Source organism: Lampris incognitus, chromosome 5, assembly GCF_029633865.1.
Source record: "Lampris incognitus isolate fLamInc1 chromosome 5, fLamInc1.hap2, whole genome shotgun sequence".
NCBI classification, from domain to species: Eukaryota; Metazoa; Chordata; class Actinopteri; order Lampriformes; family Lampridae; genus Lampris; species Lampris incognitus.
Genome location: NC_079215.1, coordinates 3,581,963 through 3,606,621, shown reverse-complemented (window position 1 = coordinate 3,606,621; position 24,659 = coordinate 3,581,963). Strand labels below are relative to the sequence as shown.

The window sequence follows — 24,659 nt, the reverse complement described above, 5'->3', positions numbered from 1 at the left end:
AGTCACTACAAGTCAGTCATCACTCCATCAGACATGTGATGCTGCTGCTGTGATGGACTGGCAGCCTGTCAAATGTCTTGTCATGTGCCATCTCACGCCATCTCAAATATCGCTACACACGGGGCAGGAAGTACAAACAGAAAACCAAAAACCCGAACAAAAACGATGAAGGGCTCAGATCCGACTATGGCCGGACTCGGTGAAGCAGCAATCATTGGCAACGCTGTCTTCGGGAGGGGGGCGGAGTCGGCCTGTGTTCGTCATGTGAATGCGTCTCTGTGTGTGTCGGAAAAACAGTGGTTCGGCTTGGATTCGCCTTGTCACGAAAGTGGGGAGGCGCTTTCCTTCGAGACTGCCGGCCGGAGAGATGCAGTTGGCGAATGCATGCAATACGAGGGTGGGTGTTTGAATTAAAATAGGGATCAATTGGCCACTAAATTGGGAGAAAAAAGGGAAAAATCAGAAATAAATTTATAAAAAAAAAAACGATGAAGGGCCAACTCACTTCGCTAAAACTTATTAAAAAACTCTGTGTGTGTGTGTGTGTGTGTGTGTGTGTGTGTGTGTGTGTGTGTGTGTGTGTGTGTGTGCGAAGCTGAATGCGATGGCTAACCGAGCAGCAGGTAAAGGCTATGAGAGTGAGGACCACTACACCAACATCAAGCTGCAGTTCATCGGCATAGAAAACATCCATGTCATGAGGAACAGCCAGCAGAAGATCATAGACAGTAAGAGGAAAAGACCTACACATGTCCAGTACATGTCCTTCAGGCGCCACCCGGGTGGCGTGGCGGTCTATTCTGTTGACTACCAACACGGGGATGGCTGGTTCGAATCCCCGTGTTACCTCCGGCTTGGTCGGGCATCCCTACAGACACATTTGGCCGTGTCTGCAGGTGGGAAGCCGGATGTGGGTATGTGTCCTGGTCGCTGCATTAGCGCCTCCTCTGGTCGGCTGAAAAGCTGCCGACAGGGGTCCGACTAGTGCCAACGGTGCGGGACACGCCGCAAAAAATAGGGCCACAGACGCTCGACCTGGGGTGTCACGGCTTTAGAGACTCGTGCAGACTGTTGATGTACTGGGGTGAGTTGTGTGTGTGTCTGTGAGTAAGACACACACACATTGTGAGTAGGAAGACGCACCCAGACGTTTTCATGACACCTGTCTCATCTGTCACATCTCTCCTCCAGTGGGCGAGATGCGTTCTCCCTCCATGACAGACTTCCTGTGGGGTCTGGAGAACTCCGGCTGGCTCAAACACATCAAGGCCGTGCTGGACGCTGGTGTCTTCATAGCCAGGGTGTGTGCACGCACACACACACGCACACACATGTAGATAGAGAAACCAACACGCATAGACACCCATACTACCGCCACACTTGCTTGTTTTTTTTATTGTCGCCTTCCAACAGAACCACAAAGACAACGCAGCTGTGTTTGTTTGTCTGTCCAGGCGGTGGCTGACGAGGGTGTCAGTGTTTTGGTCCATTGTTCAGACGGCTGGGACAGGACAGCCCAGGCCTGCTCTGTGGCCAGTGTCCTGCTGGACCCATACTACAGAACAATCAAAGGACTCATGGTATGAGGGCACACACGCACACCTACACCCTCATGCACACATGTGAGCGCACACATATACGCTTTTACCATACTTGTGAAGGCCTCACCCAGACAGCATCCGGATGTGGGCCACTTCAGGCAGCGATGCGGCACTGCTGGTCTTCTTCTGGCCCTGACTAAATGGATGTGAGCCTGAAGTGGCCCACGTTTATAATAGCAAATATGGCCCAAATATGCCAAATCAAATGTGGGCCTTTTCTGGCAAAGACGCGGTGCTCTGGGCAACATGTAATCTGGATGTGACCCTGCAGCGCCCCGTGTGGTAAATGGTGAATATGGCCCAAATATCACAAAACAAATATGGGCCACCTTTGGCAAATATGTGGCTCATGCAGCATTGCCATGGCTTGGTTCTGGCCCAGATCTGGCAAACAGGAGCGGACCGCCCAAGTGCCATCATTCCATGTGGTATGTGAGCCGGATGATGGTGTCGGGTGTGGGACGGGTCCGGGCCACAGCAGTTTTGCTAGCTGGGCTGGTGACACCGTTGAACCCAGACAAGAATATAAAACATAAGATAGGCTCGATTCACTTTAGAGGGCTGTCATTCTAATACAAAGAAAAAAAAACATGTCCGTTTAATGAGCTTCTCCTTCCCTTCCTGTTGTCCTACGTCTTTCCTGCTCCGCCTTTTCTTCCAACTCTGTTCTGTAATCGTCCAGGTGCTGATCGAGAGGGACTGGGTCTCCTTCGGGCACAAGTTCTCCCACAGGTCGGTGATTACAGCAGCCAGCCTTGTGGTCACACAGACACTGTGAAAGCAACATGTAGCCGTGTTTCTGATATGTCACAGTGTAATTATACCTCATCCGCTGGCTCCGTCAGGGCATCTTCAGATGTAGCCTCCGTAAAGTGTTCCACGTGCTAACTACTGGTCATGAAGAGGGAGCATTCAGGATGTGGTGGCGTGCTCCCGCCATGTACCCCACCCATAGGGCCTCACTATTCAAAAAAGTAAAGACAAGCGCACGCACACACACACACACACACACACACACACACAAAATCACAAATCACAAACTAACCCTGGTACCATGATGCACCAGGGTTCGCCCCCCCCCCTTTTCTCCCCAATTGTACCTGGCCAATCATCCCACCCTTCCGAGCCGTCCCGGTCTCTGCTCCACCCCCTCTGTTGATCCGGGGAGGGCTGCAGACTACCACATGCCTCCTCCCATACATGTGGAGTCACCAGCCGCTTCTTTTCACCTGACAGTGAGGAGTTTCACCGGGGGGGGTGTAGCACGTGGGAGGATCACGCTATTCCCCCCAGTTCCCCCTCCCCCCCAACAGGTGCCCTGACCAACCAGAGGAGGCACTAGTGCAGCAACCAGGACACGTACCCACATCCGGCTTCCCACCTGCAGATTCAGCCAATTGTGTCTGTAGGGACACCCGACCAAGCCAGAGGTAACACAGGGATTCGAACCAGCGATCCCCATGTTGGTAGGCAACAGAATAGACTGCTACGCTACCTAGATGCCCACACCAGGGTTGGTTACAACAACGAAAAGCCCTGGTTTACAGCTAAACTCAGAAAGCTAAGGTTCGAAAAGGAGGAAGCCTTGAGGAGTTGGGACAAGGTCTGGTTTAAAGAGTCTAAATACAGGTTTAGTGAGGCGGTGAGATGCTTAACCACTCTGAGAAACGTCAACAACAGTTCTCAGTAAACAACTCGGCCTCTGTCTGGAAGGGCCTCAGACAGATCACCATCTACAAACCGAAAGCCCCACACTCCACTAATGACCCGCGCCTGGCCAATGATCTGAATGAGTACTATTATCGATTTGAAAGATAATGGGTCAGTGCTGAAACCATCCCCCTTGTGACTCCATCCACCAGCTCCTCCTCCCCCACCTCAGCAGGGGCCCGGGCTTGCTCACAAAACTGCCCACCTTGGAGAACCCCTCCTCCCCTTTCCCAATGACAACTCTATCCATCCTGGAAAGGGACGTTAACAGGCTGTTCAAGAGACAGAACCCCCGCAAAGCAGCTGGACCAGACTCTGTCTCTCCCTCTTTCTGGAAGCACTGTGCCGATCAACTGTCTCCAGTGTTCACAGACATTGTAACACCTCCCTGGAGTCATGCCACATACTAGCCTGCTTCTTGACCTCCACCATCATCCCCATCCCCCAAAAAACCAAGGCCCACAGGACTACATGACTACAGACCCATCGCCCTGACCTCTGTGATAATGAGGTCTTTTGAGCCCCTTGTACTGTCCCACCTTAAAACCATCACCAACCCACTCCTGGACCCCCTGCAGTTCGCCTACAGAGCCAGCAGGTCTATGGATGATGCAGTTAACTTGGCGCTCCATTTCATCCTCCAGCACCTGGACTCTGCAGGAACCTATGCCAGGATCCTGTTTGTGGATTTCTGCTCCTCTTTCAACACCATCATCCTGGATCTGCTGCAGGACAAGCTCTCCCAGCTGCACGTCCCTGACTCCACCTGCAGGTGGATCACCAACTTCATATCAGACAGGAAGCAGCACGTGAAGCTGGGGAAACATGTGTCTGACTCCCGGGTCATCAGCACCGGTTCTCTTCAAGGCTGTGCGCATGTTTAAAATGGAAAAGCATGAGAGAGATTCAGTTTCACCACCGATTTCCGTTGAATTCTTCCGCAGGTACGCCCACCTGGATGGCGACCCCAAAGAGGTGTCACCGGTCATCGACCAGTTCCTGGAGTGTGTTTGGCAGCTTTCTGAGCAGTTCCCTTGTGCCTTTGAGTTCAATGAGCGCTTCCTCATCGCCATTCATACACATGTCTACTCCTGCCAGTATGGGACCTTCCTGGGCAACTGCCAGAAGGAGCGCAGGGATATGAGGTAGCATGGATACACACACACACACACACACACACACACACACACACACACACACACACACACACAGAAGGAGGCATTCATGCAAAATGCACAGTATGAAAACCAAAATAACGGATCACAACTATCCATTTGGTTCCAGGTTCTTGGGGTGAATGTCTGAAAAATGTGGATGCTTTGTGGGTTTGGAAATGGTCATGGGCAAATTCACTGGGGGCTGTTCCAAAAGAACATTTTGATTTAACACCACTTAGCATATAATTGCCGAGAAAATGTGTGTGTGTGTGTGTGTGTGTGCACCTTCTATCCACTCCTACAAATTCAGCAACTGAGCTCCATGCATTTGTTTGTCTTATTTTATCCATCCATCCATCCATCCATCCATTATCCAAGCCGCTTATCCCAATCAGGGTCGCGGAGATGCTGGATCCTATCCCAGCAGTCATTGGGTGGCAGGTGGGGAGACACCCTGGACAGGCCGCCAGACCATCACACGGCCCACACATTCACACCTAGGGACAATTTAGTACAACCGAGTCACCTGATCTACATGTCTTTGGACTGTGGGAGGAAACCAGAGCCCCCGGAGGAAACCTACGCAGACACGGGGAAAACATGCAAACTCCACACAGAGTACGACCCGGGACAACCCCCAAGGTTGGACTACCCCGGGGCTCGAACCCAGGACCTTCTTGCTGTGAGGCGACTGCGCTAACCACTGCGCCACCGTGCCACCCCCCATTTTCCCCAAAATCTCAAAATCTGTTATGACATCGCAAATAGATCGGGGCGGTCACTGCAGCGGATGCAACATTTTTAACCGAACACAGCTGTTTTATTTCAATGAAAGTGGTTTGGTGAAGTTTTCTTTGCCAAATTTGAATTAGTCAGACATGTGTGCAGCTGAAAAAATGTGATTTGGGGTTTAATTACACTTAAATGATGTGGGCGATGTGGCCTATAATTGGCCATTAGAGATTTTGCGGTGGTGTCACCCGTACCGAATAAATGACCCAACGTCTGTGTTACCATGAGATAGCCTCACAAGGGAATGGTTTGCTCGTCTGTGTGTGTGTGTGTGTGTGTGTGTGTGTGTGTGTGTGTGTGTGTGTGTGTGTGTGTGTGTTAGAGGAAGGACATCAGTGATGAGACTAAGGAGACGCATCATGTAGGATCGGGCAACTTGAAACGCACAATAATCCGTTTTTCCTCAGTTGCTTTTTGACGGCTGACAGTAACCTGAAGTTTGCGTCTCCTCCACTTTCGATAACTCCTCTTGATGCTACACATGCAATGTTTTGATGCTCACTTTCCCACAATTCTCTGCAAAATGTCTACGCCCACCCTAATGTAAATGAATGGGGAGCATCTAGAGACACTACAGAGACACTACAGAGGCAGACAGACACTACAAAGACTACAGAGACGCTACAGAGATACTACAGAGACAGACAGAGACACTACAGAGATACTAGAGACACTACAGAGATACTACAGAGACAGACAGACACTACAGAGACAGACAGAGATACTACAGAGACACTACAGAGACACTACAGAGACAGACAGACACTACAGAGACAGACAGAGATACTACAGAGACACTACAGAGACACTACAGAGACAGACAGACACTACAGAGACAGACAGAGATACTACAGAGACACTACAGAGATACTAGAGACACTACAGAGATACTACAGAGACAGACAGACACTACAGAGACAGACAGAGATACTACAGAGACACTACAGAGACACTACAGAGACAGACAGACACTACAGAGACAGACAGAGATACTACAGAGACACTACAGAGACACTACAGAGACAGACAGACACTACAGAGACAGACAGAGATACTACAGAGACACTACAGAGATACTAGAGACACTACAGAGATACTACAGAGACAGACAGACACTACAGAGACACTACAGAGATACTAGAGACACTACAGAGATAGACAGACACTACAGAGACACTACAGAGACAGACAGAGATACTACAGAGACACTACAGAGATACTACAGAGACACTAGAGAGACAGACAGAGATACTACAGACACACTACAGAGATACTACAGAGACACTACAGAGACAGACAGAGATACTACAGACACACTACAGAGACAGACAGACACTATAGAGACACTACAGAGATACTACAGAGACAGACAGACACTACATTGACACTACAGAGACACTACAGAGATACTGCAGACACTACAGAGATACTACAGAGATACTACAGAGACGCTACAGAGACACTACAAAGATACTACAGAGACACTACAGAGACAGACAGAGATACTACAGACACACTACAGAGACAGACAGACACTATAGAGACACTACAAAGATACTACAGAGAAAGACAGACACTACATTGACACTACAGAGACACTACAGAGATACTGCAGACACTACAGAGATACTACAGAGATACTAGAGAAACTACAGAGATAGACAGACACTACAGAGACAGACAGAGATACTACAGAGACACTACAGAGACACTACAGATACTACAGAGATAGACACTACAGAGATACCACAGAGATACTACAGAGACACTACAGAGATACTACAGAGATACTACAGAGACACTACAGAGATACTAGAGACACTAAAGAGATAGACAGACACTACAGAGACACTACAGAGACAGACAGAGATACTACAGGGACACTACAGAGATACTACAGAGATACTGCAGAGATACTACAGAGACAGACTGACACTACAGAGATACTACACAGACACTACAGAGATACTAGAGACACTGCAGAGATAGACAGACACTACAGAGACACTACAGAGACACTAGAGACAGACAGAGATACTACAGAGACATTACAGAGACAGAGAGACACTACAGAGACACTAAAGAGACAGACAGACACTACAGAGACACTACAGAGACAGACAGAGATACTACAGTCACACTACAGAGACACTACAGAGACACTACAAAGATACTACATTGACACTACAGAGACACTACAAAGACACTACAGAGACAGACAGAGATACTACAGAGACAGGCAGAGATACTACAGTGACACTGCAGAGATACTACAGAGATGCTACAGAGATACTGCAGACACTACAGAGATACTACAGAGACACTAGAGACAGAAAGACACTACAGAGATACTACACAGACACTACAGAGATACTAGAGACACTGCAGAGATAGACAGACACTACAGAGACACTACAGAGACACTAGAGACAGACAGAGATACTACAGAGACGCTACAGAGACAGAAAGACACTACAGAGACACTACAGAGACACTAAAGAGACAGACAGACACTACAGAGACACTACAGAGATACTACAGAGACACTACAGAGACAGACAGAGATACTACAGTCACACTACAGAGATACTACAGAGACACTACAGAGATACTACAGAGACACTACAGAGATACTATAGACACTACAGAGACACTACAGAGATAGACAACCAGTCTCACGTCACGTTTGTGAAGAAGTTTGTGTAACTTGCTTCTTGTCAGTCTGTAACACTGCAGAAGTAATTTGATTCTGTGTCTCAAAGGCACTTCTGTCAGTGTTGTATCACCTCTAAAACACGTTGTCTCCATCTCCCTGGACTCTGGTCGTCATGGCTGTAGAAACCTGACTATAAATATGAGCTACGAAACACAACACAGGGAAATGAACACACCTCGCTGGCTGCACACGACCGAATGAACAAACATAAAATCTGCAAACGGGCGATGTTTAAATATCACTTTCAAACTCAAACTCTGAAGCGGAGTAGAAAAACATCTCTCGCTTCACGTTTCCTCTTGCAGGAAACTGCAACAACTAAATGTGTCCCTGTGCAACGTAGAACGTAGACGTACTTCCTGTGTAGTTCTAATACGAAATGCATCCATATTCATGAGAATAAGCTACATAAACAATATATTCAAAGAAAAACACGTCAATCAGTCCAACTTTATTCACCCCCGAGGGAACGTGGGGTAACGACCACAGCTCTTAGCAACGACCACTGCTCCTAGCAACGACCACAGCTCTTAGCAACGACCACTGCTCCTAGCAATGACCACTGCTCTTAGCAACAACCACAGCTCTTAGCAACGACCACTGCTCCTAGCAACGACCACTGCTCCTAGCAACGACCACTGCTCCTAGCAACGACCACTGCTCCTAGCAACGACCACTGTTCTTAGCAACGACCACTGCTCTTAGCAACGACCACAGCTCTTAGCAACGACCACAGCTCTTAGCAACGACCACAGCTCTTAGCAACGACCATAGCTCCTAGCAATGACCACTGTTCTTAGCAACAACCACAGCTCTAAGCAACGACCACAGCTCTTGGCAACGACCACTGCTCTTAGCAACGACCACAGCTCTTAGCAACGACCACTGCTCTTAGCAACGACCACTGTTCTTAGCAACGACCACTGTTCTTAGCAACAACCACAGCTCTTAGCAACGACCACTGCTCTTAGCAACGACCACAGCTCTTAGCAACGACCACTGCTCCTAGCAACGACCACTGCTCTTAGCAACAACCACTGCTCTTAGCAACGACCACTGCTCCTAGCAACGACCACTGCTCCTAGCAACGACCACTGCTCCTAGCAACGACCACAGCTCCTAGCAACGACCACTGTTCTTAGCAACGACCACTGCTCTTAGCAACGACCACAGCTCTTAGCAACGACCACAGCTCTTAGCAACAACCATAGCTCCTAGCAATGACCACTGTTCTTAGCAACAACCACAGCTCTTAGCAACGACCACAGCTCTTGGCAACGGCCACTGCTCTTAGCAACGACCACAGCTCTTAGCAACGACCACTGCTCTTAGCAACGACCACTGTTCTTAGCAACGACCACTGTTCTTAGCAACAACCACAGCTCTTAGCAACGACCACTGCTCTTAGCAACGACCACAGCTCTTAGCAACGACCACTGCTCCTAGCAACAACCACTGCTCTTAGCAACAACCACTGCTCTTAGCAACGACCACTGCTCCTAGCAACGACCACTGCTCTTAGCAACGACCACTGCTCTTAGCAACGACCACAGCTCTTAGCAACGACCACTGCTCTTAGCAACGCCTTACCAGCCGATGTCGTTGTCTGGGATTAACGATGTTGTATACGACATCAAGATACCACGTTTAATGACCACCACTCTTTTAGGGCGTTCATGCACAACACTGACAACAACACTCTGCATGTGACTAAAATATCACACACTAGAGTTTTCTTCTAGCCTAGTTGCATTTGAAGGTTTAGCACAGCAGTGGAAGTTGTGTTCTCTGACAACCTGTTGTCGAGTTCATGTCGGGCCGATGTTAAACTCTTTGGTGTGTGTGTGTGTGTGGGGGGGGTCGGAGAGAGATGGAGGAACTAACGTTACGGCAGTGGGTTTTGTTACTAACGTTATGGCATGCTTTTCTTACCAACCCAGTGGGTTTTATGGCACCCGGCGTGCTCCTCTTACCTCAGAGAAGCGGTCCGACTCCTCGATGCTTCTCTGCTGTGTTTGTGTAGTTGGCGTGAGTGTCGTGCTGTGCTTCAGGAGAGTGAAGCTACATAAACAATATATTCAAAGAAAAACACGTCAATCAGTCCAACTTTATTCACCCCCGTGCTGTGCTGCAGGAGAGTGAAGGCTGCGTCGGAAGCGCGCGTCTTGCCGATAACGGTAATATGAAAAATGACAAATATCTGAGCCGATAATCGGCCATACCGATAATCGGTCGATCCCTGTTTATATTATATATATTGTAACGTGCACGGATAAATAGACTCGCTTAGGCCTTGGCTAAGGGGTCCAACCTTGGGGGGGTCGTCCCGGTTTGTCCTCTGTGTGGAGTTTGCATGTTCTCCCCGCGTCTGCGTGGGTTTCCTCCCACAGTCCAAAGACATGCAGGTCAGGTGAATCGGCCGTACTAAATTGCCCCTAGGTATGTGTGTGTGTGTGTGTGTGTGTGTGTGTGATGGCCTGGCGGCCTGTCCAGGGTGTCTCCCCGCCTGCCACCCAATGACTGCTGGGATAGGCTGCAGCATCCCCGCCACTCTGACAGCAGGATAACGGATGGATGGATGGATGAATACGGCATTGCGAGACTGATAATTGGATATTTGGACTGGGTGCGCTGCTGTTCCAGGTTGCGTGAGAGGAGCCACTCCATGTGGAGCCATTTGTGGAGGGACAGGGCGGACTACACAAACCCGCTGTACAAAGCTGAACAAGGCCAGACGCAAGGCGTGCTGAGGCCCAACACCACCCCCTACTGTTTCAAGTGAGTAACTGCACTAATCGCTTGCACTGAAAAGGGTAGAAACTACAGTTGCCCTGAAACGCAAATCACAACGACAAATAGAAAAGCGCAACAGCAAATCAAAATACACAACAGCAAATAACAAAACACAACGAAATATTGCAAATCAGCTTAAAAAAAGAGAACACACAAGTAATAATCAGGAAACAGCCACAAATCAGAGAACACAACAACAAACTAGAAACCGTAATGACATTAATTCCTACCGGGAAAGGTGGGTGGGTGCCTGTCGACAAGGATCGTCCCTGATTGGACGCGCTGCCCGTCTCTTTAAGAGGAAGGAAGGACACTTTCACGCGGCCACACGAAGGACTTGAATCTTCGGCACCGCTCGTGTTGACACGTGAGAGCAGCAGGGAAACATGTTCCCAAACTCTTGTTATTTATCGTAACCGGGCGTATTTCCGCCCGCTGCGGGATTCGATCCGGCGTGTACCGCACCACAAGACGACGTCACTAACCCCCTGGCGATCAGCCAATGAGTCTTTCTGTAGGTTACAGTAGTCACCCTCTCCCGGAAGCCCCGCCCTCTCGTTTCTTTATTCCCGCGCTCCGGAATGAGGATCTGCGCGCTTCCGGTTCCCACTGCTGCCACAATGTAACCGGGCGTATTTCCGCCCGCTGCGGGATTCGATCCGGGTGTACCGCACCACAAGGCGACATCACTAACCGCCTGGCGATCGGCCAGTGAGTCTTTTTGTAGGTTCCAGTATTTCAAGCGGTACATTCGTCCAATCAGCGACGATCCATGTCGCTAGGCACCCACGTTGTCTGGTAGGAGTTAATGTCGGTGCGTTTTCCGGTTTTCTGTTGTGTTTTCCGGTTTTCTGTTGTGTTTCCGGTTTGTCCATTTGATTCTCAGTTGGTCATTGTGATTTCCTATTTGCCGTTGTGATTCGCGCTTCAGGGCCACGGCATGAAACGCACCCCTACTTGCACAACTCAGCACGAGGGCTGTCACGTTAGCTAAAAAAGCCTGTTCAGTGTTTGCAACAGAACGCAGGTGAGTTCGAATTTATATTTGGATCCGAGTTTCAAAAGTTGGGACAGTTTTGAAACGCAAAAGCAGTTAGCAACAGTTGTCTAACATGTTCCCCATTTGTGTGGGGAAGTGTGCTAATTTTCTAAAATCACTTGGCAGAGAATGCCTACATGTACCGTAATGAAGGACGTGAGAGTTTCTCAGCAGCAGAGGTTAGAAAACAGACATCTCAGCCACGTGGCTGCCGTGGATGATGGAAGCAAACCAGTAAACCAGTTTGCTATAGCGGGCTGTGGCGATACACAACACATTGACCAGTATTGTGTACTTTATAGAGATGCCTCAACTACAATTAATACGTGAAAGGCTGAAAATTGGCGAAATGTCCCTTTAAGCGTGATCACCATGGTTACACTATGACAGGGTTGATTGTTTTGGGGCATTTCCTTACTCGTAAGGCATCTTCATAAACGGTTCTGACTCTCCGCTTCCTCCTCGTCTCCCCTCCTTTACTCCCCATCTGCAGAATGTGGAAAGGCCTCTACAACCGAGCAGAGAAGTCAGCGCCTCCTCACCAGTCCCCCGCAGACCTTCTGACTGCCGTGAGGGAGGAGTCACAGCAGCTGGAGGAGGAGCTGACCAATCATCAGGAGGTACCGCCAGGAGGAACCGCCCATCACCACAACCCGGGCTCCAGACAAGGCATACAACACACAAATACACACTCCCCCTTTATCACCCGTAACCCTGGAAAGGGTTGTAATGTTGTAAACACAACATCTATTACATGTTGTGCGTCTTGGAAGAGAGATCCCTCCTCTGTTGCTCTCCCTGACGTTTCTTCCTATTTTTTCTCCCTGTTAAAGGTTTTTTTTTAGGGCGTTGTTCCTTATCTGATGAGAAGGTCTAAGGACAGGATGTTGTGTTGCTGTAAAGCCCACTGAGGCACATTTGTAATTTGTGATATTGGACTATACAAATAACATTTACTTGACTTGAGGTGTGTTGAGGTCAGTGGCTGGGTAGGCAGTGAGGGGCGGTGAGGTCAGTGGCTGGGTAGGCAGTGAGGTGTGGTGAGATCAGTGGCTGGGTAGGCAGTGAGGTGTGGTGAGGTCAGTGGCTGGGTAGGCAGTGAGGGGCGGTGAGGTCAGTGGCTGGGTAGGCAGTGAGGGGCGGTGAGGTCAGTGGCTGGGTAGGCAGTGAGGGGCGGTGAGGTCAGTGGCTGGGTAGGCAGTGAGGGGCGGTGAGGTCAGTGGCTGGGTAGGCAATGAGGGGCGGTGAGGTCAGTGGCTGGGTAGGCAATGAGGGGCGGTGAGGTCAGTGGCTGGGTAGGCAGTGAGGGGCAGTGAGGTCAGTGGCTGGGTAGGCAGTGAGGTGTGGTGAGGTCAGTGGCTGGGTAGGCAGTGAGGGGCGGTGAGGTCAGTGGCTGGGTAGGCAGTGAGGTGTGGTGAGATCAGTGGCTGGGTAGGCAGTGAGGGGCGGTGAGGTCAGTGGCTGGGTAGGCAGTGAGGGGCGGTGAGGTCAGTGGCTGGGTAGGCAGTGAGGTGTGGTGAGATCAGTGGCTGGGTAGGCAGTGAGGTGTGGTGAGGTCAGTGGCTGGGTAGGCAGTGAGGGGCGGTGAGGTCAGTGGCTGGGTAGGCAGTGAGGGGCAGTGAGGTCAGTGGCTGGGTAGGCAGTGAGGGGCGGTGAGGTCAGTGGCTGGGTAGGCAGTGAGGTGTGGTGAGGTCAGTGGCTGGGTAGGGAGTGAGGGGCGGTGAGGTCAGTGGCTGGGTAGGCAGTGAGGTGTGGTGAGGTCAGTGGCTGGGTAGGCAGTGAGGGGCAGTGAGGTCAGTGGCTGGGTAGGCAGTGAGGGGCGGTGAGGTCAGTGGCTGGGTAGGCAGTGAGGGGCGGTGAGGTCAGTGGCTGGGTAGGCAGTGAGGTGTGGTGAGGTCAGTGGCTGGGTAGGCAGTGAGGTGTGGTGAGGTCAGTGGCTGGGTAGGCAGTGAGGTGTGGTGAGGTCAGTAGCTGGGTAGGCAGTGAGGTGTGGTGAGGTCAGTGGCTGGGTAGGCAGTGAGGTGTGGTGAGGTCAGTGGCTGGGTAGGCAGTGAGGGGCGGTGAGGTCAGTGGCTGGGTAGGCAGTGAGGTGTGGTGAGGTCAGTGGCTGGGTAGGCAGTGAGGTGTGGTGAGGTCAGTGGCTGGGTAGGCAGTGAGGGGCGGTGAGGTCAGTGGCTGGGTAGGCAGTGAGGGGCGGTGAGGTCAGTGGCTGGGTAGGCAGTGAGGTGCGGTGAGGTCAGTGGCTGGGTAGGCAGTGAGGGGCGGTGAGGTCAGTGGCTGGGTAGGCAGTGAGGGGCGGTGAGGTCAGTGGCTGGGTAGGCAGTGAGGGGCGGTGAGGTCAGTGGCTGGGTAGGCAGTGAGGGGCGGTGAGGTCAGTGGCTGGGTAGGCAGTGAGGGGCGGTGAGGTCAGTGGCTGGGTAGGCAGTGAGGGGTAGTCACAAATCCAAATGACATCCTTTTGTGCTCTCTGGTGTTTTATAACAATCTGATCCTTCTTCATTCTTCCAACTGCCACAGAATTCTAGAATATTGCGCCCCCTGGCTGAACTACATTCCAAATGAAAACCTACGCAAAAATATTGTCAAAGTATATATGAAGTACTTTTTTCTTGTTTTATATGGTTTTTGTGAAATGACTAAGTAGCACCATTGCCTTTCCTTAGAGCTCCCAAACCACTGTGGATTTCATTGTGGTCACTACAAACAGCAGTTATGAGATACTATTTGTAAATATTGTTGAAACATTACCTGAAAAGAACACAAACGCAACACAAAGAACAACATTTGTGGTAAAAATGAGTAATTTAATATATGTAAAATACACAAGGGGTGCCCTGGTAGTGCAGCGGTCTATTCCGTTGCCTACAAACACGGGGGTCGGCGGTTCGAATCCCCATGTTACCTCTGGCTTGGTCAGGTGTCTCTACAGACACAATTGGCTGTGTCTGCGGGTGGGAAGTTGGATGTGGGTATGTATCCTAATCGCTGCACTAGCGCCTCCTCTGGTCGGTCGGGGCGCTCCCCGGATCGGCAGAGAGGGGGTGGAGCAGCGACCGGGACGGCTCAAAAAGAGCGGGGTAATTGGCCAGGTACAATTGGAGAGAAAAAGGGGGGAAATTGAAAAAAAAAAATATATATATATAAAAATACATATATTTAAATTTCATTAATTCATGTCCAGTATTATGATGTATAATAAAATGACTGATAGCAGAACTGAGAGGGAATTCATGCAAATAAACCGGGTGCTGAGGTGACACAAAGTTGAGATCATGTGTATTGAGGTCACCTACAGATCAATTAAAAACACTCATTTCTGGGCAATACATGTGGAAATAGCAGTTAGTCACTTAGGGCATGCTTTTACCCAAAACTATTTCGAAGCCAACTTATAAGATACACAGTGACATCATCAGCATATGAGGTGACAAATGGTGAGAAGGTGAACATATAACAGCATGTATCCCATCATTGCTGCTGCTCCTGTGCAGTTAGATCCCCGTCCAGTTCGACTACATCATATTACAACTAGTGAGTCAACATAATCACAACCATGGTATAGTGAAAGTGAACAGTAAATATTATTTATGAGTAACTGAACTGATTCGTTGAAATGGAAGACAAACTGAGATGACTTGCACAAATCTGCAAACTTCAAACTGGTTGACAACTTCCAGGGCTGTTTTGGACGTATTAGTGGGAGATGAATTGTCAATCAGTGAAAAGAAAACGTGGCATGATGCCTCGAGCCAGTCTGAAAAAAACACGGCCAAACTACAAGTAACAAAAAAATAAATAAAATAAAAGTGTGACTTGGGAAGAAGCCATATGTACTCGTGTCATTCACAGTACTCCGTTTCACATGTGGCCAGTATCTTGAAGTGACAAAGTGACAAAAGCATCATAAATGATACTGGCTGCAAAGCATGCATGCAAGCATCCACTGCAGCTACAAACTTCACTTCAGCTACACAGCTGCAAAAGTGCGTGAATGTAAGAACAGTGGCACACCTTTGTGGACTCTACATTTGTATTGGTTTGTAAAAACGAACAATAAATATCAATTCAAATGTTGTATAGATTTGTAAAATCCATTACTAAACACTTCAGCTACGCAAACGGCTGCATATCTTTGTGAACTCTACATTTGTAGAGATTTGTCAAAATGAACAACGAAACTTGAATTAAAACATAGCTACAAAATAATAAAGAGCTGTGAATAATAAGGGTGAAATAACGAGTGTGTGCAGCTGACAGGGAAGGCTGTCTGATGCCGGGCAACATTCTATAAAAAAGTCAAAATTTAGAGAATACAATCAAATTAAAAGTCATATTTATATGTTAACTTGTCCCAACACAGCCACACTACATGAAAAACACGTTTACAGATTATTTTAATTCAACTCTGCCACGCCCATTAGCAGGCTTACCTTCACTTGAAGATGAAGTCCATGCGCCCGTCTTTCTCCACGAATCTCTCCGGGACGTGACGGGACGTGACGTAATCGTGATGGCTCTGATTGGCTCGCACTCCCACCGTATGCAGCGCCTTTCCTCGTCCGTTGATTCCGCCTTAAGCTACGCAATACGCATGCGCAAACTCCAAAATCCACAACGTTAAAGGCGATCCTGAATAAAGCAGAGCCTACCCTACCCACCGAAAAAGTAGGCGAGCTCGTGCGCTATACGGCGTTGTGCTCTGAGACGTTTTAGGACTTAAAAAGGACAAGGACATAAAAATATGATTCAAAATACGTTACAACACAGCATACTTGTAACCAGGGTGGGGGAACTTGCTGTATGGTTATCTTGATTAAAGTATCACCTGCCTAGCCTGACCGCACCTCAGTGATTTACACTGCAGTATGGGTCGGTCCTGATAACCGTCACAGCCAAGCTTGCTCATGCAAGATAAATGTGAGAGCAAAACTGCATCTGAGCGTGACTTCAAGTCTTAGGCTTTCCGGGTTAAGCTAGGCAGTGAAAAGCTTCTTTGTCCAGTGAAAGAAGTCCATTTTGTAAGATGTGCACATCCACTAATTGCTTATCTAACAGCGTGAATCTCAAATACTTGGTATTAAGTCCAAATCAGAATGCCCTGAATACAAACTTGAGTTGGAAGTTAAAGTTTCAAGGGAAGCTGCGGTGTTGTTTGACCTAAGCCCTGTTTTCCTTCTGTTAGGGGTCACACTGAGTGATGGGCAGCAGAATCTTTGAAATCTATTCAGTATTGAGTAAACTCGCATCAGCTGACTGTTCTGCACTGAGCTGCAATGGGACCCTTCACCAAATAACATCCACTAAAAGAGCTCCTGGGGCAAGAACAGGCGCAGAACGTTTTGAGAAGTGTCTGAAAACAACTTCCTTTATGAAAAGACTATCCTAGTACACTTGGTCATTACAGTGATGGACCTTTTTCTACATTATCTTTTTTTTTTAAAATTAATTTCTGGTTTTTCCCTTTTTTTTCTCTCCCCCAATTTAGTGGCCAATCGATCCCTATTCTAGTTCAAACACCCACCCTCGCACTGTATGCATTCGCCAACTGCATCTCTCCGGCCGGCAGTCTTGAAGGAGACGCCTCCCCACTTTGGAACATTATCTTTTTTACACTTCTCTTCAACTCTCTCACACTTCCACTGTTGTCTTGCTGCAACAACCCACTCCTGGCAGGATTACAGAGCAATATTTCTGCTCTGGGTTACAAATGGATTGATTTCTATATCTAGCTATATCTAGTATATCTATATCTATATACACCGATCAGCCAAAACATGGCCACTGCCATCAGGGAATACTGTTGCCATGAAGGGGTGAACTTGGTCTGCAACAATGTTTAGGTAGGTGTCAGTAACATCCACATGAATGCCAGGACCCAGGGTTTCCCAGCAGAACATTGCCCAGTGCATGACACTGCCTCCACCAGCATGCCTTCTTCCCATAGTGCATCCTGGTACTATCTCTTCCCCAGGTAAACGACGCACACACACCTGGCCAACTACCTAATATAAAAGAAAACTAATTCATCAGGCGGCACGGTGGCGCAGTGGTTAGCGCGGTCGCCTCACAGCAAGAAGGTCCTGGGTTCGAGCCCCGGGGTAGTCCAACCTTAGGGGTCGTCCCGGGTCGTCATCTGTGTGGAGTTTGCATGTTCTCCCCGTGTCGGCATGGGTTTCCTCCGGGTACTCAGGTTTCCTCCCACAGTCCAAAGACATGTAGGTCAGGTGACTCGGTTGTACTAAATTGTCCCTAGGTGTGACTGTGTCGGCCCTGTGATGGAATTGTGGCCTGTCCAAGGTGTTTCCCTGCCTGCCGCCCAATGACTGCTGGGATAGGCTCCAGCATCCCGCAACCTTAATTCGGATAAGCGGTTTGGAAAATGGCTGAATGGAATGGATAATTCATCAGACCAGGACACCCTCTTCCATTGCTCCGTGGTCCAGTTCTGACCCTCATATGCCCATTGTAGGAGCTTTCGGCGGTGGACAGGGGTTATCATATCATGGGCACTCTGACCGGTCTGCAGCTACGCAGCCCCAGACACAGCACGTTGTCATGCACTGTATGTTCTGATACCTTTCCTGTGGTAGCCAGCATTAACTTTTTCAGATATTTGAGCTACACAGTAGCTCTTCCGGGGATCGGACCAGACGGGCTAGCCTTTGCTCCCTATGTGCATCAATGAGCGTTGGGCACCCATGACCCTGTTGCCGGTTCACCGGTTGTCCTTTCTTGGACCACTTTTGGTAGGTACTGACCACTGCATACCGAGAACACCCCACAAGACCTGCTGTTTTGGAGATGCTCTGACCCAGTTGTCTAGCCATCACAATTTGGCCCTTCTCAAAGTCTCTCAACGCCTTCCACTTTAAAGTGTCAAAAAAGAGCTCTTTTAGTGGACGTTATTTGGTGAAACATTACACTGCAGCCGCCCAATGACTGCTGGGATAGGCTCCAGCATCCCCGCGACCCTGAGAGCAGGATAAGTGGCTTGGATAATGGATGGATGGATGGATTACATTGCAGCTCTATATGCAGCAGTTGGTTGATGCTTGGTTACTCAGTACAGAATCAATTTAAAAGATTCTGCTACCCATCAGCCGCATTGACTCCTAATGGTAGGAAACTTCAAATTCGGGGGGCAGCGCAGGAACCACCGCAGCCAGGACGCACACCCGGATCTCCCGCACCACGGGCGACGACGTTAATCAGTCGACTAAAGGATCCGACCATTGGGCGGCACGGTGGCGCAGTGGTTAGATAGATAGATTACTTTATTAGCCACACGACCAAGGCCGGAGGAATTTGTTAGGGTTAGGATTAGCATGTTCGTTTTACAGCAAGAAAGTCCTAGGTTCGAACCCCAGGGATGTCCAACCTTGGGGGTCGTCTCGGGTCGTCCTCTGTGTGGAGTTTGCATGTTCTCCCCGTGTCTGCGTGGGTTTCCTCCGGGGGCTCCGGTTTCCTCCCACAGTCCAAAGACATGTAGGTCAGGTGAATCGGCCGTACTAAATTGTCCCTAGGTGTGAATGTGTGTGTGTGTGGGGGGGGGGGGCTGTGTGATGGCCTGGCGGCCTGTCCAGGGTGTCACCCGGCCTCCCGCCCAATGACTGCTGGGGTAGGCTCCAGCATCCCCACAACCCTGAGACCCTGAGGGTAGGATAAGCGGTTCGGATAATGGATGGATAGGAAAATTGGGCTAATGTTATCAGTTCCCCTTTGAGATCAAAAGGCTTTGATAGTTGTAAAAAAAAACCCCACCTCACATTAAGCTTCTCTGCCTTGGGTCTCAAGGAGATGGTGTCCAACAGGAGTGCTTACCTTGTCAGGCACATGCAGGAATCTTTATATGTGTCAGTCACACCAGATCCCTTCACCCTGCCCCAGTTCAACACACTGTGCTGCTCGTCATACTCATAATGGAAGTGTTGTGCAATAGCAAACAAACTAATCTATAATCCACCTTTACTGATACAGTGCCAAGTGACAGCACTATCAGCTGATGAAGGAAAGTAAACTTCTTGCTCTCCCTGTCTTGTCTCGCCTTCCCTGTTGTCTTCTCTCCACGCAGAGAATAGCAGCCCTGATGGGGAAACCAATGACGTGGGAGAAGGTCGCGGTTCAGAGGAGGAAGATTAGCCAGCTGCAGCAGAAATACTGCGGGCCAGACCCACCCACCACTTACATATATCCCATCACCAGCCCTGCACCAAACTACGATCCCACCTGTGCCTCCGAGTCCATCAGTCACATGGCACCGCCGAAGGATCTCGTTCAGATCAAGGGTCCTGAAAACGACGACTTCTCCACCTGCAGCGACCTTGAGTCGGGCGTGGCCGACCTCAGCAGCCGCTCCTCTAGCGGCGGAGACGACAACAAGGACCCCGACTCAGACGAGGCGGCCTTTTCCACTGCCTGACTGGAAACGTCAACACGGATGTTAAACACGTCTTCTGAAGGACAGAAGAGATAACGCCTCCTCTGAAATTCCCAACTCTAACTTAGTTAAAAACAAATAACGTCGGGCGGGAAGGAGACGGAAACTGGGTCGACGAACTATTAGGTAAAGGAGAACTCTTCAAATGGGCGAACGGTGTCATTCCCACGTCTGAATGGGTTGTAACGCTCGTCTCCCAGGTGACACCTGGTACCTACATTCAGTAGAGGAAGGTTTGTAGCTGTCTCCTTGCCGCCCTTCTCGGTGTGGAGGAGGCGATAGCATATTAGCCACGTGTCGAAGGCCAGAGGATTGTTTGTGCCTTGTTTGATGAGGGAACGTTGAAAGAAGTGCTGAGCCGGTAGTTCACGTGTTATTTAACCTTGTCTTTTCTATTTTGAGGTTTTATTGCACAAGCCAGTCGGCTATGTTATATATGTGGGTGGTTATTGTTGTTGTTGTTGTTGTTGTTAACGTTTAGTCTTGCTCAGTTTGGTTGCACCCTTTTTAAGCAGTGCTGTGACATATCGATCGAGTAACGGCGGGAAAATGGCGCGAACAAACCTCACACGGAAGGAGCAGAGACTGGCGTTTGGTACACACAACCAATTTCAACGTTTTTGTTTTTTATTTTGTTTTGAATAGATAAAACACTACCAACCGTGCACATGCCCCATAGACTAACGCTCACGGTAGTAGTATTGTGTAGCCATGAGACTACTCACAGCTAGCGTTTCCTCACAAGTCTCACTTTTTATCCACCTTGTTCCTAGCCGCCATCACACCTTGGGTGGCATTATGGGCCCGACTTCCGGCGGACCAGTAGAAAAACACGGAAGTCTTGCTAAAATAAAATAATCATCAGAGGCCGTTTAACGTGTCCCATCCTTGGGCTCGGCCGGCAACATCATGTCCGGTCGAACTTCTCTCACCTGTCGTTTTGTCGTTTAGTGTAGTTGTCTTGAGTTTCCTCGTCTGTGACTTCTATAGTTAGTAGGTAAATCTTAGCAATCACACAAACACGAAGCATCGTTTGTGTGCTGTCAGACCTGTTTTCTTATGACTGAATAGAGGCAGTGTGTGTAGGGGGGGGGCATGAATACTACCGGTACAGCTGGAAATTGTTTAATTTTTTTTTTTTTAATTGTAAAAATTACTAAATCACAGAAATGTTTGGTTGAGATTAGGGAGGCATCGATATTGATGCTGGTTTAGGGTTAGGGGGTGGAGCAGGGGGGGACGGCTCGGGGGAGTGGGGTAATTGGCAATTGGCCGGGTACAATTGGGGAGGGAAAAGGGGGGGGGTCAAAACAAAGAATACCAAAATTAAAATTAACTCTAGAGTTGCAGGCAGCTTCTTTTTTTTTTACATTTGGACTTTGTGACAAAGGAGGAATTACACCGGAAGAGGAAAGGTCAGCCGGAACCGGAAGGGGGAAAGTCAGCCGGAACCGGAAGGGGGGGGAAAGTCACCCGGAACCGGAAGGGGAAAGTCAGCCGGAACCAGAAGGGGGAAAGTCCGCCGGAACCGGACGGGGGAAGTCATGTATTCAGAATGTGAAGGTGTTAAGGCTGATCAACACAACGTTTCATGCAGCGCTCTTCACTAGCGGACCACAGTCAGTCTACAGAAACTAACTGGTGCAAAGTTTGAACAAATATGGATTCATTTTTATTTCAAAAGCTTTCTTGTGTGTGCAATATTTCAGCGCTGAAGACTTCGCATCTTTGAGCCAATTATAAAAGGTTTTAAAGGGACCGGCTGGAACGACTTTTCTTCTTTTTCTCGTTTTTTATCAAGAACAATTCTTCACATATAAAACAGTATATATGACATTCATGTCGGTTAAGTGTATTAGTTGTGTTTTTAATTATTGTAATGGACATTTTGTGTGCGTTCATGAAAAAAACAAGTTGTGTTTTCGGTTATTGGATCTTTAACCTTCCCATCCCAGGTGATGGAAAGATGAGTGTAACCGCTCCAAACAGACGCGTCACGTGTGCTGAAACTTCTTCTGTGACACCGGGGTCTAAAAACACCACCGGCCAACTTGGCCACTTGAGACGAAAGCCCTTCTCCATGGTGGCCGCCAGGAGGCGCTCTCTCGTGATGTCCTCAGAGGAATACTCTGGAAGCTTAGGGTTGTGGACACAAGTGTTTACTGACGGATAGCTGGAGTCTGCAGCATCCACCTTCCCGGCGACGGTTAGGCGTGGGTGCAGGTTGGCCAGGCCGCCAGGGGGCAGCGGTGAGCAGCCTGTGGTGAATTGGAGAAAAGCTTTTCTTTCATCTGAAGGCGCCCCACACAGAACCCTGACGAACCTCAGGGAGCCGGAACTGTCTCGCCTGTATCCCAGCTTTGGTTCCGTGTAATTGATGACGTCATCAGCCGTCCAGGTTGGTGACTGGTTGCCACAGAGGATCGTTTGTGTGAGCTTAGTTTCGCCAGAGGAAACTCTGTTCAAAGCTTCCACAAAAAAACTAGGTGTGTGTACTTTACTGGTGGATTACAAGTTTTACTTTTAACCATCAGCCACTTGACCAGAAACGAAACATCATTCGCCGACGTGTCTGTTGTGAAAACTAGTCTGTTTGTAAAACCGTCAAAGTGACGGGTGGTTGTGAGGTTGACCAGTAAAAATCCATTTGAATTGTTTTTCTTTTTCTCCCTAAAGACAATCCAACCACAGCTCCGCCCAAACAAAACACCTTTTTTAACTCTATATAACCAAACTCTGATCAATGTAGATTAAACACGGCACAACGAGGCTTGGCTGTTGTGGACGGTTCAGATTCGTTTCTGTAAAAACTGAAGGAGCAGGGCGTCCGGGTGGTGTGGCAGTCTATTCCGTTCCCTACCAACACGGGGATCGCCGGTTCGAATCCCCGTGTTACCTTCGGCTTGGTCGGGCGTCCCTATAGACACAATTGGCCGTGTCTGTGGATGGGATGCCAGATGTGGGTATGTGTGCTGGTCACTGCACTAGCGCCTCCTCTGGTTGGTCAGGGCACCTGTTCAGGGGGGAGGAGGAACTGGGGGGAATAGTGTGATCCTCCCACGTGCTACGTCCCCCTGGTGAAACTCCTCACTGTCAGGTGAAAAGAAGCGGCTGGTGACTCCACATGTATGGGAGGAGACATGTGGTAGTCTGCAGCCCTCCCCGGATCAGCAGAGGGGGTGGAGCAGAGACCGGGACGGCTCGGAAGAGTGGGGTGACTGGTCAAGTATAATTGGGGAGAAAGGGGGGGGCAGAAAAACGTGCAAAAGTTCAAATCAAATGTATTGGGAATCTCCTTGGGGATGTTGTGGTGTGACGGGGTGGGATCAAGGCTGGTTTAATGACTGGGCAACATGGGAAACTGCCCCAGACCTCCAGGGGCCCCCCAAAGCTTACACTTCGCGATGCTGTCAATTGGTTAGTGTTAATCTGATTAAAGGCAAACTGTTGTGGGAATGTGCACCATTTAAACACTATGTCGAATTAAATGATTCGGGCATCATGAGGGCTCCATAGCCCCTCTGTCCATGCACAATGTACAGACTGGGTTGGCTGGGGCCCATGGTACATTTTTGTCCCGGGGCCCCCGTGGGATGAATATGCTGTTATACCAAAAATAAACTCTTGGTAGTGAAATGATCATTTAGACACTGGCACATGTTTTGCCCAAATAAACTGAGTATTTGGGGAATGGGACAAACTGGAATGAACCAGACTACCGGGGTGCAACATGCCCTCAGATTACAAGCAGACGAATGCTAATCTGTTGTCTAATCTCCCACCATCCACACACGTTAATGTGAAACACAAGGGTCTTAAAGAGATGCGTGTGTTTCATCCGCCTTCAAACCGACTTCATGTTCAACATTTCTGCTGGTTGGTGTGTTCACTTACTTTACTGTACCGTTTGAAACGGTCACTATTGTGAAAAGATGCTTGGGGGCCATTCATCTGACATGCCACAATCTGTCCCTGAAAATGTTTGGAAAGAATCTCAATGAAACCTGTTGAATTTCAACGTAGTTGTCGGTGTTTCTGCAGCTGTGGGTGAGTTTGATGTAGGTGCTCTCGGTTTAAGAGAGGGCTTCTCAGTCTCCCCCGTGAGTTTGCTGACGGTCAAAGTAAAACGTGGTAAATCTTATTCAGTTGTGTGACGTGTACTTTATACAGTTGCAGCACAACCGTGTCTGAATCTATTGATCTTGAATACCCAAATTCCCACCGCCGTCATCCGTCTCCTTCACTGTGGTCTGTAACGTGTCCCTGCTGTTTCCACTGCTGTAAATAACCTAATCAATAAAGTCACTGTTATAAGGGCAACAACAGAAGTCTTTTATACTTTGTGTCTGATGTGGTTTTTCAGGCAAATTGTTAACACTAGGGGCATCTGGGTATCGTGGTGGTCTACTCCGTT

The 24,659-nt window shown here is 49.0% G+C and overlaps 1 protein-coding gene across 1 annotated transcript in view; it reads left to right on the top strand.

Moving 5' to 3' along the window:
* mtmr7b (myotubularin related protein 7b) overlaps positions 1-20,227 on the top strand; it is a 47,500-nt gene extending 27,273 nt beyond the window's left edge. The window contains exons 7-14 of the mRNA XM_056279664.1: positions 596-728; positions 1,192-1,301; positions 1,455-1,580; positions 2,284-2,333; positions 4,256-4,456; positions 10,620-10,754; positions 12,302-12,428; positions 19,880-20,227. Of these exons, the coding sequence (XP_056135639.1) occupies positions 596-728; positions 1,192-1,301; positions 1,455-1,580; positions 2,284-2,333; positions 4,256-4,456; positions 10,620-10,754; positions 12,302-12,428; positions 19,880-20,227 (1,230 nt within the window). The remainder of the gene's footprint in view (positions 1-595; positions 729-1,191; positions 1,302-1,454; positions 1,581-2,283; positions 2,334-4,255; positions 4,457-10,619; positions 10,755-12,301; positions 12,429-19,879) is intronic.
* The last annotated feature ends 4,432 nt before the right edge of the window (positions 20,228-24,659 follow it).